The sequence below is a fragment of the Apteryx mantelli genome, chromosome 1 (assembly GCF_036417845.1).
Source record: "Apteryx mantelli isolate bAptMan1 chromosome 1, bAptMan1.hap1, whole genome shotgun sequence".
Lineage (NCBI taxonomy): Eukaryota > Metazoa > Chordata > Aves > Apterygiformes > Apterygidae > Apteryx > Apteryx mantelli.
Genome location: NC_089978.1, coordinates 169,288,893 through 169,304,629, shown reverse-complemented (window position 1 = coordinate 169,304,629; position 15,737 = coordinate 169,288,893). Strand labels below are relative to the sequence as shown.

At 35.3% G+C, this 15,737-nt stretch overlaps 1 protein-coding gene across 5 annotated transcripts in view; it reads left to right on the top strand.

The window, feature by feature from the left end:
* The window catches only part of SCYL2 (SCY1 like pseudokinase 2), a 41,539-nt gene extending 26,871 nt beyond the window's left edge, over positions 1–14,668 (top strand). For 3 of the 5 annotated variants that reach the window (XM_067311972.1, XM_067311950.1, XM_013947634.2), the window contains 10 exons: positions 1,014–1,136; positions 1,836–1,949; positions 2,353–2,485; positions 4,317–4,435; positions 5,750–5,850; positions 6,605–6,671; positions 6,805–6,894; positions 7,863–7,982; positions 8,586–9,226; positions 11,623–14,668. In XM_067311972.1, coding sequence (XP_067168073.1) covers positions 1,014–1,136; positions 1,836–1,949; positions 2,353–2,485; positions 4,317–4,435; positions 5,750–5,850; positions 6,605–6,671; positions 6,805–6,894; positions 7,863–7,982; positions 8,586–9,226; positions 11,623–11,635 — 1,521 coding nt within the window. In that variant the 3' untranslated portion in view covers positions 11,636–14,668. Of the gene's footprint in view, positions 1–1,013; positions 1,137–1,835; positions 1,950–2,352; positions 2,486–4,316; positions 4,436–5,749; positions 5,851–6,604; positions 6,672–6,804; positions 6,895–7,862; positions 7,983–8,585; positions 10,520–11,622 lie in introns of those variants that run through there. The other 2 variants (XM_067311966.1, XM_067311956.1) reach the window with 2 other exon arrangements.
* Positions 14,669–15,737: the final 1,069 nt, after the last annotated feature.

Here is a 15,737-nt window from a genome sequence, read left to right as displayed (position 1 = left end):
GAAAGAATTTCATTCCCTTCCCTGTAGAGGAAAGGGGAAAAACTTATATTTAGTCTTGGTACTTTTGTACTTCTAGACTCTGATGCTTCTGTTTATTTGATGTATAAGCTCTGTTTGTTACATGGTTTTTATACTTAAAAATTGAAATCTTTCCCTCCTATGAAATACTTGGCTTTTTATTATGAATGTGATGCCTCTCACTATAGTTTATCCATTTACTCTAACCTATTTTATAAAAGGAGTCTAGATATCAATGGAGATGTGTCAGTGGGACCTGTGGAAGTTGTCTCACCTATCTCAGACAGAGAGATTAACTTTGGCTACGCAGCTCTCCGTATTGAAGACTGAGCCTGGATATTTCATTTAAACAGCAGCTAACTTTCAGACAGCTAAACATAAGCCAGATGAATCCCACTTAACCTGATGTGAACTTAACCTGATGTGAAATTTTTTTGCTTGGGATTTTTCATTTTGTGATATACTACTTCTGTGTGAAATGGAATAAAGCTATTTTGTGTCCATATAGTAGTAATGTTCTTTCCATTGAGTCTAAATTTCAATTCCAGATATAGAGGAATCCAGCTTGTATAGGTGGATTTGTGATCAAACACCTCGAGAACTGCATTTTATCCATAGTTTTTGAGGAATTTAGCTTTTTCAATAATGACATGTATATCAAGATTTTCTGTGGATGAATTTTAACAGAAAACAGTGTTCTAAACTGAAACAAGACCCTCCCCCTTTTTTTCCCCAAACCATTATGATTTCTTATTTTAGAAAGATTATTCTAAAATATACATATTTTATTTGATCTGTATTTGATGTTTCTAAAATGCAATAATATGTCAGTGTTTTTTGTCTTCCATGCCTTCAGGCAAGCAACATGGTAAGTGATCACGTTTACTGAGTTACAAGAAAACTTCTGAAGTCTTAATGACATGATGCAATAAACTTTAAGTGTATGTTGGTGGAGTTAAAATCTTTTGGCTTCTGAACTGTCCTTTTTTTAATAGATCCTGTTGATCTTCCTGCAAAAAATGGATTTGCTCCTAACCAAAACTCCACCTGATGAAATAAAGAACAGCGTTCTACCAATGGTTTATAGAGCCTTGGAAGCACCTTCAATTCAGATTCAGGTGTCATAATTTCAGCTTTTATTTAAAACTGTCTAACTAATCTTTTCTCTTTCCTTTAAGGAAAAGAGAAAGGTTTCCTTTTGGAAATCACTCTTCCACTGAAATTAGTTTTCTGTTAGCCATAAGCATTCAGGAGTGTGTAGGGGAGGTGAACAAACAAATTATTAGATAAAGAAGGATTTGGATAATCAGATGTCACTTTCAGCCTTGCAAAGCCTTTCCAATATTATGGAGAAAGGTTTTTGTTTTTAAATATCTGCTTGAGGTTTTTCTGCAGCAGGAGTTTAGTTACTCAGGTATTTCCTTGCAATTTGTGTTTAACGTTGCTGTCTCTATTTTTTGAGATTTGGCTGCAATTGGGTATTTTTTTTCCTCTATTGCTTAAGTATATTTCATATTGATATACTGTTTTATCTTTCAGTCTATGATTGTGCTGCTGCAGAGTGTTACTGATAATATTCATTTATATTTGCTTGACCCATTTTCTAATATTCCATCTGCATATCATGACGCTGTATTATTGTAGCTATTTCTAAGTGAGTCTGATAGATTAAGTTCATTTTAGTGAACATGATGAGTATTTCCTTAAAAGGAATACTTGGAAAGACAAATTGATTTCGAACTTGAGTAATATTAGTATTACTTTTATAGTAAACATGCATGTTTCTTTTTAAACTTATGTGGAATATTTTCTTATAGGAGCTTTGCCTAAACATAATTCCCACATTTGCCAATCTAATAGATTACCCATCAATGAAAAATTCATTGATTCCAAGAATTAAAAATGCATGTTTGCAAACTTCTTCTCTTGCTGTAAGTATCCTAATAATTTTATCTCTTTCTCAGTCTTCAGAAAATGTAAAATTACCTGTAATTACTTTGGCTTTTCTGCTCTTGCTTCTTTAAAGAGAAGCCCATCAATATGCCCTGATTTCTTTTCAAGATTTTTACTTTAACAGTAGTATGCTCCAGCATATTGTATGTTAACAGTGTTTGTCCTGCAGAAAAGCCAAGGTCTTGTGAGCAGTATGCAATTCTATATTTTCCTTTAATGATACAAAATGTTTTTTTTTTTAAACTCGCCTTGAATTTTCAGATATGAAGGTTGTAGTTTCAGAAGCACCTTCCTTCTTCTCGTAAATATGAGTTTCATGTGTCTTTTTTCTTAGGCAAAAGAATAGTTAAGATGTTCTTTAATTCTTATCATACTTTGTAGGTCCGGGTAAACTCACTAGTGTGCTTAGGAAAGATTTTGGAGTACTTAGATAAATGGTTTGTGCTTGATGATATTCTACCTTTTCTACAACAAATTCCATCCAAGGAACCTGCAGTGCTAATGGGAATTTTAGGTAACTAATATTTTCAATTTTCTCCTCTTTTTGTATTTTGATGTTGTAATCTCAGAGCTTTCTGTATAATCATTTGATAATATGATAATATGATAGATAATGTTTGCATAGTCTAGCTAAAATGGTTTGTTTCTCCTTCTTAGGTAGGTCCCTGTTCAGTTACCTAATGTATTGCTGGTACTTCTGTCACTAGTCCATATATTTGTAGTCCTGAGGGCCCAACACAGTCCCGAATACTCTGCAGTTCTTGGGCTGTGACACTTTTGTGGACTGTATGGCCCACCCAGCCAGAGGGGTGGTTTCCCTCAGAGCAGCATCAAATCTGTCCTCTTTCAGTTCCTGAGCACTTTGCTGGAGCTTTTAAGATGCTACTGTTGCTTTCACTTCCCACTCTTGCATGCCAGATGCTGTGAATGATTATCTATTATGAATCTATTGCTCTTTGCTACAGCTTTTGTTAAATGAATTTTGCCTTTTAAACAAAGACATGGCTGCCTTTGCACTGAAATGGAGCGTGCTCTGGGTGAGATTTCAAAAACAGCTAACATAAACAGGTGGCTTGCTACTTCTGGAAGGGCAGGCCTCACTCCCAGTTGTTCTCTAGTGCCACTGTGGCACTTGTCCAACTCAGGATACGTGCTTTTAACAGCTTGAATGGGCTCGTGAGAAGACCAGATGACCAGAGTCACTGCCAAGGAGAGGTGTGACTGCGTTACCAAGTGTGGGAGACAGTGACCATTTCTCTTACGGCAAAGTAGTAAGCAGAAGACCATTTGTAACAGTCAAGCTGTAGAGGCAGCAGCCCTCATTATAGCACTGTAACAAATATGAGATGGTAGCACTTTTTTAATTTGCTCTCAGTCATCAAGTGTGCATCTATCAGTACTAAATTAAAGTTGCCCTCTTTCCCTTAATCCCTGCAGCTTTAATCTGCACCTGATGTCTGAGAATGAGGGATAGTGTATCTTCTACCTTAGTTGTATTATTCCTGAATTCTACTCAGCTACAGCAAGCAGCTGAACCCTAGTTTGGAAATGATGAGCTGAAGTCAATTTTGGATACATTGGATCCTCTTTTTTTTTTTTTTCAAAGTACTGGTAGTAACATGGAAAGTGAGGAAAGCTTCTTCCTCTGTTGTGCCAGTATATTCAGTGTTCGCCACCAAAAGTGGACTTATTTAAGCATACAGGAATCCTGCTGTCAGAAACACTATAAAACTGGTAGGCTTAACGTTGGATCCCTCGTGCCTCATTCCTTTTTCACTGATTTTAAACCAGATAAGGACCGTGCATGGTTTCTGATCCTATGTATAACACAGTCCTAAACTTCCAGGTAAGAGTCTTTGGAAAATACAGTCCGAGAGCAGTGTGGTAGTTCACTAACCATGTGTGCACCACAAACCATTTGCAATGTGCCGGGAGTGAACAGCTTCTTAGTTAATGGAGCACAATTACAAAGTGGCAATTTGTTAATTTGTGGTAACTCAGTTGCTTGTGATGATCTGTTTGAAGACCCATATTCTCAGATAACAGACCAGAACAATACTTTGACTAATAATACTGGGCTTCATAGCTGCAAAGTATTACTTTGGGCCTCCAGGACTTTTCTTTTGCTCTGAATGTTAGCAAAGCCTCTTGTTATAATACATTTATGTTGTGGATGAATGCTTCATTTTTATGGCTTTTCTATCTTGTTTGTGCTTGGTTGCACACAGAACCAATGTATTCAGATGTTCAGATTATCAGTACCAACAGAGAGTGCAACTTTCTTGGAGTTTGTTTACAGTATTTACTAAACTTACCAATTTTGGTATTTTAATGTTGTATGTCAGGTATTTACAAATGTACATTTACTCATAAGAAGTTGGGAATTACCAAAGAGCAGCTTGCAGGAAAAGTATTGCCCCATCTGATTCCTCTTAGTATTGAGAACAATCTTAATCTCAATCAGGTAGGAACATGACTATTTTGCATGCTTTTACTTGATAAACTGGTAGATAATTGATTTAAACTGTTGTCACAGAAGAATTTGTGGATTTCTATACGACTGAGTCTGTGAAAAATGCTTCCAATATTACTGTATTTGCATGCTTAAAGGTTGTTGTTTATTTAGTGGATTTAACTGATATAGTATAAAATTTCAAAATGAATACCATCACATTTCTAAAGTTGTATATCAGTTGTATATCCTAGCTTTTTACTTACTTTTTACATTTTGAAGTCTTTAAATTTTTAAAATCTTTTAAGATTTTAAAGTTGTATTGCTAACATTTTCACTAGTAATTGCCAAAAAAAAAGGTTAAGCCTTCAAACTGAAATGTGTTTTTTAAATGAAAAATTTTATCAACTAACAGACTTCTGTTATGGTGGATAGGTGTTTGAGTGGTTAGGTCAGAATCACTAGGTTGTTTCTGACGTTTTAGGGTAGGTCTGACTAGTATCTGTCAGTCCTAAAGCAGTAGCTTAGCCCTGAAGCAGTAACTAAATGTATCAAATTGTGGGGCTAAAAATAGAGGAAATGAAAACAATTTATAAGTTGCTTGATCTGTTCCCTTGCATATTTTACACTACAGAAAATTGGGAGGTTACTAGGCAGCTGAACTGTTAAACTTGGTGATATTACTGTAGAATATGAAGAGACATAAGAAAAATAAAGTTATCATGATAAGGTTAGCAGGACATTTAAAATGGATGGATGGTGCTGCTTTTGAAATACACTGCAAAATATTTGGGAGAAAACTGAATGAGATTAAATCAAATCTGAGACAAAGAATTCCTGGAGTAAGAATACACTGCCTTCCAAATATCATGGTGAAGAAGTTAGCTAACTAACAGTTACAATCCAAATAAAAAGCTACATTACAGTCTTAATCTTTTTTCTCTTAGTTTTGTTTGTAAATATTGCAGATAGTATAGAAGTGCAATCATGCTGCTATGAATTAATTAGGAAATAGAATATCTAATACAATTTTTCTGGAAAACAAATTAGTAATGTTCATTGTGATCTTTTGGGTTTTTTTTTTTGTCTAGGTTGCCTCACTTTTTTTTTTTTTTAGCTTATATATTGTTTTCACTATTTCAGTATACATTCTGTTTGTAGCTGGCTATGTCATCCAAGGTAGTGAAGCTGTACTATAAATTATTTAAAATGTGCAGTTTATCTGACATTATATATTGTGAGTTTTATGTGATATTAGTTTTTAAGCTCTAAATGTCTTGATTCTGTCACTGCAAAACCCAAACTTCCTGTATGTTTCTTTTACAGTTCAATTCTTTTATTTGTGTTATAAAAGATATGCTTAATAGATTGGAGGCAGAGCATAAAACAAAACTTGAACAGCTTCATGTCATGCAAGAACAACAGAAGTAAGTGTTTGTTTGCTCATGTGCTAGGAAAAGAGCAAGTGAGGAGAGAGAAATTTCAGTTCATCTTTTTAGGAAATGTGAGAAAACTCTATCCACAGCAACATAAAATCTTGGTAATTCTCACTTCAGTAACTGGGAATTACCTCAGATAAACATGATTGTCAGCAAAGATTTATGAGTCTTAGAATGATAGTATTATTATGGCATCAGTTGTTTTATTAAGAACAATCCTTTACGCTTACATTGTGAAGTCACAGTTTATTAATTTATTCTGTAATTTTGAATGAATTTGTGAAATATAAAAGTTCATACTGAGCTCCACTAGTTTGGTTTTATGTCTATATACTAAGAATAGTTGCTTTTCTGTAGTTACTGAGAACACACACCACAGTGGAGAAACATGAACACAGCAGACCTTTAGAAGGCAATGGTATTTGAAGATATCCATGCCTATTTTATGGAGGCTGATATGAGCTGAAATTTTTGAAGTAAATTAACTTGCTATCTGAAGTCTATATTACCCCATTTAAAGCAGTAAGAAAGACCATTTGAAATGATCATTAGGAAACCTTTACACTTTAGAATATTAACATTTTTCAGTCTCCTACAGCTATTCTGAATATGGTAGGGCTCTGATAATACTTTTTTTTTGATATTGTTTAAATGCAGAAGAATAATCTGCATTGCTGAATTAGTGTTGTGGATGTGACTGTACAGTTATTGTTTTGTAATATATATACTCTGTACTGTATAGATCTTTGGATATAGCTAATCAAATGAGTGTGTCTGAAGAGGCAAGATCTACCAGTACAAGTAATCAGGTAAGAAATAGTATTTTATTGCATTAGTTACATATAGAAGTTTGAAATTAAAAATCACCTAGTCAGTATTTGCATCACCTTAAATTACAACATTTCAAATAACTTATGATTTTGTTTCTTTTAATTTAAACAGATTGACAAGGTATTTAATAATACTGGAACTGACCTTCTAACTAGTGGATCTGACAGTAAAGAGAACGAGTTGTCATCAAAACAGAAAAAGGTGTGGGTTTTTTTGTTTTGGAGTTCTGTTATATGCATCTGTCTAATACAAGGCTGATGTGCGTAAGAAGACTATGTGTAAATATTTTTCAGATTTGAGGCTTTGAAGGAAAAACTAACAGCTTTTGCCTAGCACAACCCCGAGTAGTCACATATGCAAATGCACTAAAAAATGTTTAAACCACAGCCTTGAATTTCCGTGAAAACCTGTCCTTGAAAATAGCTTTGTGCAAAGTATGCATCAACTGAAATTATACATTTTTGGACCATTTTCTTCCTCCTTAGTTACAGGTATAATGAGTTATACTGAAACTTCAGCAGTGGATTTAGCTATAAACATCAAAATGCTCGGGCAACATCATTATAAAATTACAAAAGGAAATGAAGATCAAATATAGAATTTCACGTAGTAATAGAGACTGAGATTTACTATAAAAATTAAAAGTGAAAATGAGCAATAAATATGGGGATAAGTAAAAGAAGCAAAGAAAAAGCATGACATGAAATAGCTTACCCTTATAAGTGCTATGCTGTTAAAACATCCTTCTCATGGCTATTAACATACAATTTCCTTTCCAGCTGCACTGTCAGTTGTAGTTCTTTATCAAGTGACAGTTGGTAAAGTCTTCATGTAAAAATAAAAACCAAACAGAACACTTTTTTTTTTATGTCCAGTATTAAGAAGTCAAAGCTAAAATGGTTTTGTTGTGATGAAATATCTATTTATTTGATGCCTGCCCAGAACTTATCATCATGCTACCTTTAATATTGTGTTTATTTGCCCTAAGTACTTTTTAACAGTATGATAAATGTAATAATAGATTTTGTGCTTAGTCACTTAATTTTTATATAAATAATGCCTATTGTTCTACCACACATTGTCGAAATGGCAGTGCTATTTATGAAATAAACATAACAACATAAATACCTATGCTGTCCAGCTTATTGTCAGTACTTTCCCTTTTAAAGGCATCACTTACACTTGAGGAAAAGCAAAAGTTAGCTAAAGAACAAGAACAGGCACAGAAATTGAAAAGCCAGCAGCCTCTAAAGCCACAAGCGACTGCAATAACACCTCCATTGAAGCAGGTGAGAGATAATGAACTACTACATTGTTTCCATTGCAGCTGTGATGCTTTTTCCTTAGAAGTACTGTCCGCAATTAGCACTTTTCCCCCTGCGATTCACCTTCGTTATCACTGGTAGTAACATGGTAGAGTTGAGAAAAACTAACTAAATTGTAATCTGCCTTCCATTTGCATCATTAGCTATATTTCCAACATTTTAAATTGTAGTAGTTTTCAAAGATGACATCACTCCTGGAAGCCCATTACTCTAGATGTGGGAAAAGCACATAGAAAATAAGATTTTGCTCTGAAGATTTTATTAACTAAATATACAAAGGTTTTGGGGGATAGGGATGAGGCATGTAATCAGATGGGCACAGTAGTACTTGGTGTGTATAGTCTTAGTAGTGAAACTAGATTACAAAACAATTGAACTTCTAGTAGCGAAGAATGAAAATAACGTAATTGCTCTTGTGTGCAATTCCATTTAATGCCTAATTCAATGCAATAAATTCCAGTTCCTGAAAAATCAATGCCACTTCTATATTAACTGCAGGAGCAATGATAAAGATTGTTGCTAGTGTGTCTGTAAAGAAAAAGTGTCTAACTACATTGTATTTTGCAGACAAAAGACTTGACAGATACCTTGATAGATAATATGTCATCTTTGACATCAATCAACAAAACTAAAGTTGCATCTTCAAACAGCTTCTCTTCTGTCCCTTGTATGAGTGTTGGAAGGGGATTTTCATCACCCGTTGACAGCACAAAGAGAAGTATAACAAACGGACTAAATACTAGTATGGGTTTTCAGACTGCTGGATTCGGTATGGGAACTGGTCCCACCACTCAGAATTTCTTTGGTGGTCCAAGCGCAGCAGGAACAACCAAGATGAACATTGTACCAACCGCCAATATGCCAAATTACAGTCCTATGAGTGCTACATCTGCAGTCTCTCCACTGACGCAACAAAACAGACCCCCAGATATGTCTGCTTTAGATAATCTTTTTGGTCCTCAAAAACCCAAAGTCAGTATGAAACAGCTGGCTCAACAGAAGTCAAACCAGTGGGTTAATCAGTTTGTACCCCCACAAGGGTCCCCAAGTGCAAGTGGTTCAGTCTTGGGACCTCAGATGAACATGATAGGACAGCCTGGCTTTGGTATACAGGGTAATCCTTTCTTTACTCCTCAGAACTTTGCACAACCAGCAAACACGATGACAAACAGCAGCTCAGCTAGCAATGACTTAAAAGATCTTTTTGGGTAAAATGTCTTATTTTCTTCTTTTAAAGGTTGGTAAAATTTGAATCATGGGTAAGCTGATTAACATCTTTTTTGATTAGGAAAAGTATTACTTGGGGAAACTTTCCACTCAGCAAAATAAAGAATTTTGCACTAGAAAAAGACTGTTTTTACATTGTGCTGGTAATGCAGTGGAAAACATAAGTGCAAAGTCATGTTATGTGATAATGATTTTCCTTCTCTTTACCCAACTTCAGAGCATTGGAGGTAGGATGTATATATTCACTCAAAAAAGAAGCTAAATATTTCAAAATTATTCAGAAATGTATTCAATCAACTCCTGCATTTATATGAAATTTTATTTCTTTAATTAAACAAAAATGGTTAGAGGGTAATGATGCTAGTGAATACAATTTAGTGCTATCCTATGGATCAGTCTTTTCAGTGTCTGCTAAATTCAACTCTTGATGATTTGTGTGGCCTGAATTTGGCACAAACTGTCATTATGACTTATGACGATATGTGAAAAGTCAACTCATGCTTCATCAGATAGTTTTGTTAGCCATGTTACATAGAAATACCTCTAATCCACAACTATACTGCAGGCTAAGAAAATAAAATATTTTGACTTTCTTCTCTTATGAGAAAATTAGGATTAATGTGGTAGTTGACTACCACAATATTCAGGAGGCATAAGAAATGATTTTAAAAGATAGTACAAATTTGGGATAGAGGAAGAACACTGCTCCAATGGACATAATGGTTTACGTCCTGTTTTATAATGTCAGACTGTAGTTACCAGCCCCATAGCAAAAGCCCCATACCACTTAAGCAGGATTTTAAAATACTTTAAAATACTTGATCACATTTGTTATGTATTTCTGTGTTTTGGCTAATTTGATACTGCTTCCAGCCAGTGTGGGGGGAAAAAAATATGAGTAGTTATGGAACCACCTAGAAAAAATGTTCTCTGTAAAGTTCAAATGCTGACTGCCCCAACTTGTTACAATTGGTTGAATTACACAGAAATATTTTGAATTACTTCATAGTCTTTGGCTCCATTGGGAAGGATTGCCTGGTAGAAGTGTTACATATGGTTGTGTGAAAAAGCAGATTGCCATTAATTGCCTTGATTAGAATAAACTATTGCTTTTTTATTTTTTTTTAACTCAAGTCCTTATGAAGGATAGATGAATATAAAGTGAGTTCTCAAATACAGATTTGTAAGCTGTAGAATACATGGTAAATACACAGATATTTCAAATCCTTTTTATTGTATTATTCCAAATTTAATAAAGCTGTCCAGAAAACCAAGCAGTAGTTTCTTCTACTTCCCAGAAGGTAGATGTTCAGCTTGCCCATGATAGAATCTCTGCTCTGTCAGATAATACAGTTGGGTTTTAGCTTTTTCTTTCCTAGGAATTTCAGGAACTTTCTTACATAATATTTTGAAGAGTATAGCTGGCTATTTTGAGAAGGAAAGAACTAGTTACCTTTTTTATGGAAAGCCTACGTACTTTATTTTTCAAAGCCTTTCACTGAAGAAATTGTTCTTTCATTTGCTGCTTAAGAAACCAAAGGGCCTTATGCTGTAAATGTGACTTATATTTTGTTATATTTCCACGGTTCTCAGCAGTAATAGCATTAAGCATATTTCTTAAATAATTGTTTATGTATTATAGTTCCTGCCTTAGTCATATTATTTCAAAATACCCGGGACCAGTGAAATTGTGGTTTAGAAAACAATGCCTAACATGTTGTGATGCTTATGTTCTGTTAGTATTCATGGTAAACGTTGTAGGTTATGTTAAGATATCTATGTAACTTAAATACAATACTAGAACTGTTACAATATTATTTAAGTTCATCTACAGTTACTGGTACTCTACATTCTGTATCACACAAAGTCTTCTTTTTTATGTCAGCTTTTGAAAGCTACGTTTTTTTAGGGTAACATAAGGCAAAACTTTGAAGAATTACTTGAATCTGTATTCCTCTAAATTATTTGGAAAATAAGATTATATTAAAATAACATCTCTTAGGACTTGACCCTGCATTATATTAATACATCCATAGTGAAGGCAGGTTTAACCTCCAATGGCCTGATCTGGGGTTTCAGTCCCTGATGCTCTTGGACTGGGAGTATTCAGAATTGGATTTGGATTTAACTTATTGGAGGGAAAGTTAACTACAAATTTTTTATCACATCTTATATTCCAGACCTCTTAAATTGTGGGGTTTGGGGGTATGTGCTTTTGGCATGGGCTATTTGAGAATACAGTGTATTTTGTAAAAACAAACCCAAAAAATCCTGTAGGTTCAAATTAAGAGGGGCTCTTCTGTGCAGTGGTAATGTGTTGGAATAAGATCTTTATCTGGCTCAAGTAAGATGAAATGTTTTGTATTTTGTATTTCAGAACATGGTTTTGATTTCTGCTACTTGCAGCAATTTTCAGAATGGCCAGAGTAGAAGAATAATAACAAAGAAAATTGAAAAAGGTGCTCATGGAAATGATAGGAATTTTTTCCAGTTATTTAAAAATAAAATTTGAAAAATAATTTCAGTTAAAATCAGGGGGCCAAATCCTTCTTCCTTGTAGATGCTTTGTGCTTAGGGAGACAGGAAACTGTATATGTGTGAACTTCTTTAATTATTTCTGCTTAACTTAAAGGGAAGAGGAGTTACAAGAGGTAAGTCACCAAGGCCATGTGCCTCTTGGCTCCTGCCGTAATAGCTTTTCTTTAGGAAAACTTGTCCAGTTGATCTCTCCACTTGCAAATTGTCATTCTGAGGCTCTGCAAGAGCCTGGAAGATTTGTGTTGTGGCCAGAGTAAATACCACTTTTGGAGAGCAACAGTTGTGCTTCAGATCCAGTGGGAGGTAGGGAATGAGTGGGAGGAAGGGACGGTATTAAAGAATAGGGGCATTCCCAGGGCCTTCTGTGTCTGGACTTGGATGGAAAGCAGTGTTACATCTAGACCATTCTTTTCCTTGTATTTGTTTTTATCTTTTTCCTTGCTGAACCCTGAAGCAGTGGGAATTGTTTAGCCCTAACGGAATACAGAATGGAGAACACAGGTGGGAAGTTGATATCTGATCTCCAAAATTGCAAATTCTTTCCCTGAAAAAGTAACTTGATATAAAATAAATATTATAATGCCCTGAACAGTATTATAAATTACACCAAATCTCTGCCTTTTGTATTCAACCTAATTTAAAAGAAAAATGTGGAAGCCTGGCAGGTTGTATCATTACCTTACGGCCCCCCCGCCCTGTGCACCCATATCATCTTGAGCAGATCTTCATTAGCAGTGTAGAACTGAGAGCAGGGTTTGGACCTAACTGCAGCCCACTTGACTTACTTTATGTTAGTCTGTAAAGGAGGGATAAAAAGGAGGGGGGAATAAGTTCCTATTTTTTAACGGATTTAGCTATAATATGTTTACTACAAAAGGAGAAATGCAAAGAAGAGAGATGGAAATAGCTGCACATCTTAAGTATAAGCATTAGTTGTCCTTTGGCTATCCTGGTGTGTAACCTAAATGAACGCTTTTATACTGTCAATAGACTTTTCCATGTTAGAATTGTTGATTCAATGTGTGTTTTTTTTTTTAAGTATGAAAGTCTCTGGAGCATTTTTTTAAAAAACTAATTTTAGAAAACAAACTAATCCTCCGAATGGGCTGACTTGTATTAAGGAGACTTGAAAAACCTCCTCTACCAGGGCTGGCTGAGAGGAACTTGGAAACGAGTGACTTGCCAATTAGCTTAGAAGCCCCCAGGCCTGCCTCTCTCAAGGGGAGGGAAATAGGGAGTGAAATGGCAAGTGTTATTTCAAGGAAGGGCAAGGGAGCAGATTTTTCCATTCCTTTTCACACAAGTCTGGTGGATAAGGTGCAGAACAGCCTGTGGAAAAGTCCAAAGATACCCTGCTTATGTAGGAGGACAGCAACACCAGAGGAGCCTTTGGAAAGGTAAGGGAGTCCGCCAGTTATTTGGGAGGGGTGAGGAGAGAAATTTTACTGGGAGATGGGATAGGATTCCCTAGTTTGTTTTAATGAATATACTGTATCTTTCTTTCCCCTAGCTGTAATGTGAATTAGAGATGCCTTGCAGGGATGCTGTGGCCTTACAGGTCTGCCCGAATGTTGAGTACCCCAAGGAAAAAGCAGAATTTTTTGATGTATCAGTGTGCAACATTTAGGCCTTATTATTTAAAACTTTCCTTTTCTGTTAAGTTTTGTCTTTTTAGCATCACCTGTTCCACCTGTTTCACAAATATCGCAGTAGCCTTTGAAGCAAGAACATAAATGTGCGAGTTAATTTTTGTATTGTACTCTGTTGTGTGTATGTCAGTAACTAGGAAGGTAAGTGTGTATTTAGACTACAGGGTAATACTTGATTCAGCTACGTTGCACCATGAGAGCAAAAATTAAACAAGAAGTTAAATTTGAGTCAAATTCCACAGGGTACAATGAATTATGTGATCCTTTTGTTAGGTATTATAAATTCATATGGTTAGTGAGTCCACATCTACATGATTTGAGCAGAAAATGAAGGTTTTTTTTTAAAAAACAAATTTAGGAACACTGGATCTCGTTGCAGATGACATTTTTGGACTTTCAAATTACCTTTGTTTATTGATGAGGAGTTTTTTATTTTGGGGGGAGGAGGGTTGGGATATCGCTGTTTTGTGCCATTTCAAATGACAGAAATGTCAGAGGAGGGCAGCAAGATTATGTTGTACATGTGACCCTTTTTTTGGTCTTTGCTAAAATAAGAGATATGCTGCATTTTATATACTCGTCGTGAACTTTTATTCTGAAATACTCGTGAGGAAACCGATCTGGAGAATTGCAGGTGCGTTAGCTAATTTTCAAGTGAGGTCTTGCTTTGTATGTATCTTTCCATTAGGTTTTGACTGCTGTGCGAGGAATTACACCAGGCACTAAAACCTCGGATTCGTATGTCAAATCCCCTTGACTCCCAGGCCTCCCACTTAACAGTACAAATAAGCCCCTGAAGTTGTGGCGTCTTTAAGTCCTCCGGAACGGTTCTAACTGCTGTACAGATTTCTGAGGTGAAGTTGTAAATCCAAACTGCTTTAATGTGATATAGTGAACTCAGGCCTTGTGCAAAATACTTGCTTATTTGTCTAATCGTACAGTCTCTGTACTAGTGGCAGTTTTATGTTTAGATTGTAAAACATAAAAATTCCCATGAGGTGTATGAAGTGACGTTGTTATAGTGTCAGCTGTGATTCATAATCAGAACTGTCGTAAGCATGACATTAGTATATCTCTGGTTTGTTGGACAGCTCTTCAAAAACAAATTTATTCTTGTATCAACTTTTAGATCAGTTACTTTAAAAATATGTAAAAGCTACAGTGACCGTTTCAAGGAATTCATATCACTTTGTACTGTGAATGAGGTTGCCTATGGAAATAAATGAACTTTTCATATTTTCATGTTGGAAGATATTTTTATTTTAAATTTCCATAAAATTAACAAATAGTAACTTATGTAGAAGACTTACATATGACTTTATATTTTGTTTGAAATATAGTTTAACCTACAGCAAATTCATTTTGAATTTTTTCTTTGAGTTGTTGCTGTCCAGACATCTGTAAAATGGGGGCACGTATTGTTCTCATGCAAAGAGTAAAAGTCCTGGGGAAAAACTGAGTTACTAGATGTCTCTAAAATTAGCATTCACCTGTTCTGAAGGCACGCTAAGCCCATGTCAAAATCTGGGGTTTTGACCCCAAAGGGGTCTGACAAGGTGGATGCCGATTCATTAATTGTGCAAAACCTACCCCAAAACTTAGAAACCAGGGATTCAGTTAAACTCCTACCGTGGACAAACCTGTGACCAGTTAAATAAATACATTTATTCAGTATCTGTAAAAGAATTTACTATGTATTTTAGGCATGAATTTTAAACTAGAAACTTTTTTTTTAACCTTTTATCCTCTGTAGCATATCTGCTTCTGAAGTGTATCACTATGGCACTAATGTGTTTTGTTACTGCAAATTATGGCAGTTGTAGACATGGAGCAAACACTTGTGAACTTGGAAGCAACAGAGATTTAATGGTCTGCCTGTGTCTACTTATGTATTCTGATGCTTTTCTGGTTAGGTTTTTTGCTTGTGCCTTAAACATCATTTGGCCTTTTTAACAGAATTTGTTAAAATGCAGTAGAGAGTAATCATTTGCAGAACGTTTAAAAGACTAGGTTTTACACTCTTCTGCAGTAATTAGTCATTAAAATCAAGGATAATTAAAGGAGAAGCTCTTTTGAAACTACTCACAACATTAACGATAGCATTTTTATCTTTGACCTGACAACCTAGGGCTTTGGCGTCGGGAACTAATTGTATCCAGTTACCACACAGCCAGGAGTTGTTCCTGTCTGTCTCTGTGTCTCCTTAATGTGAGTTTAAGGCCATGGTGTGTAAGAATAAACAATAAAAGTAAAACTTTTGTTGCTTTAAAAATGTAAAAATCAGAGCAAAGTGGAAGAATTCAGG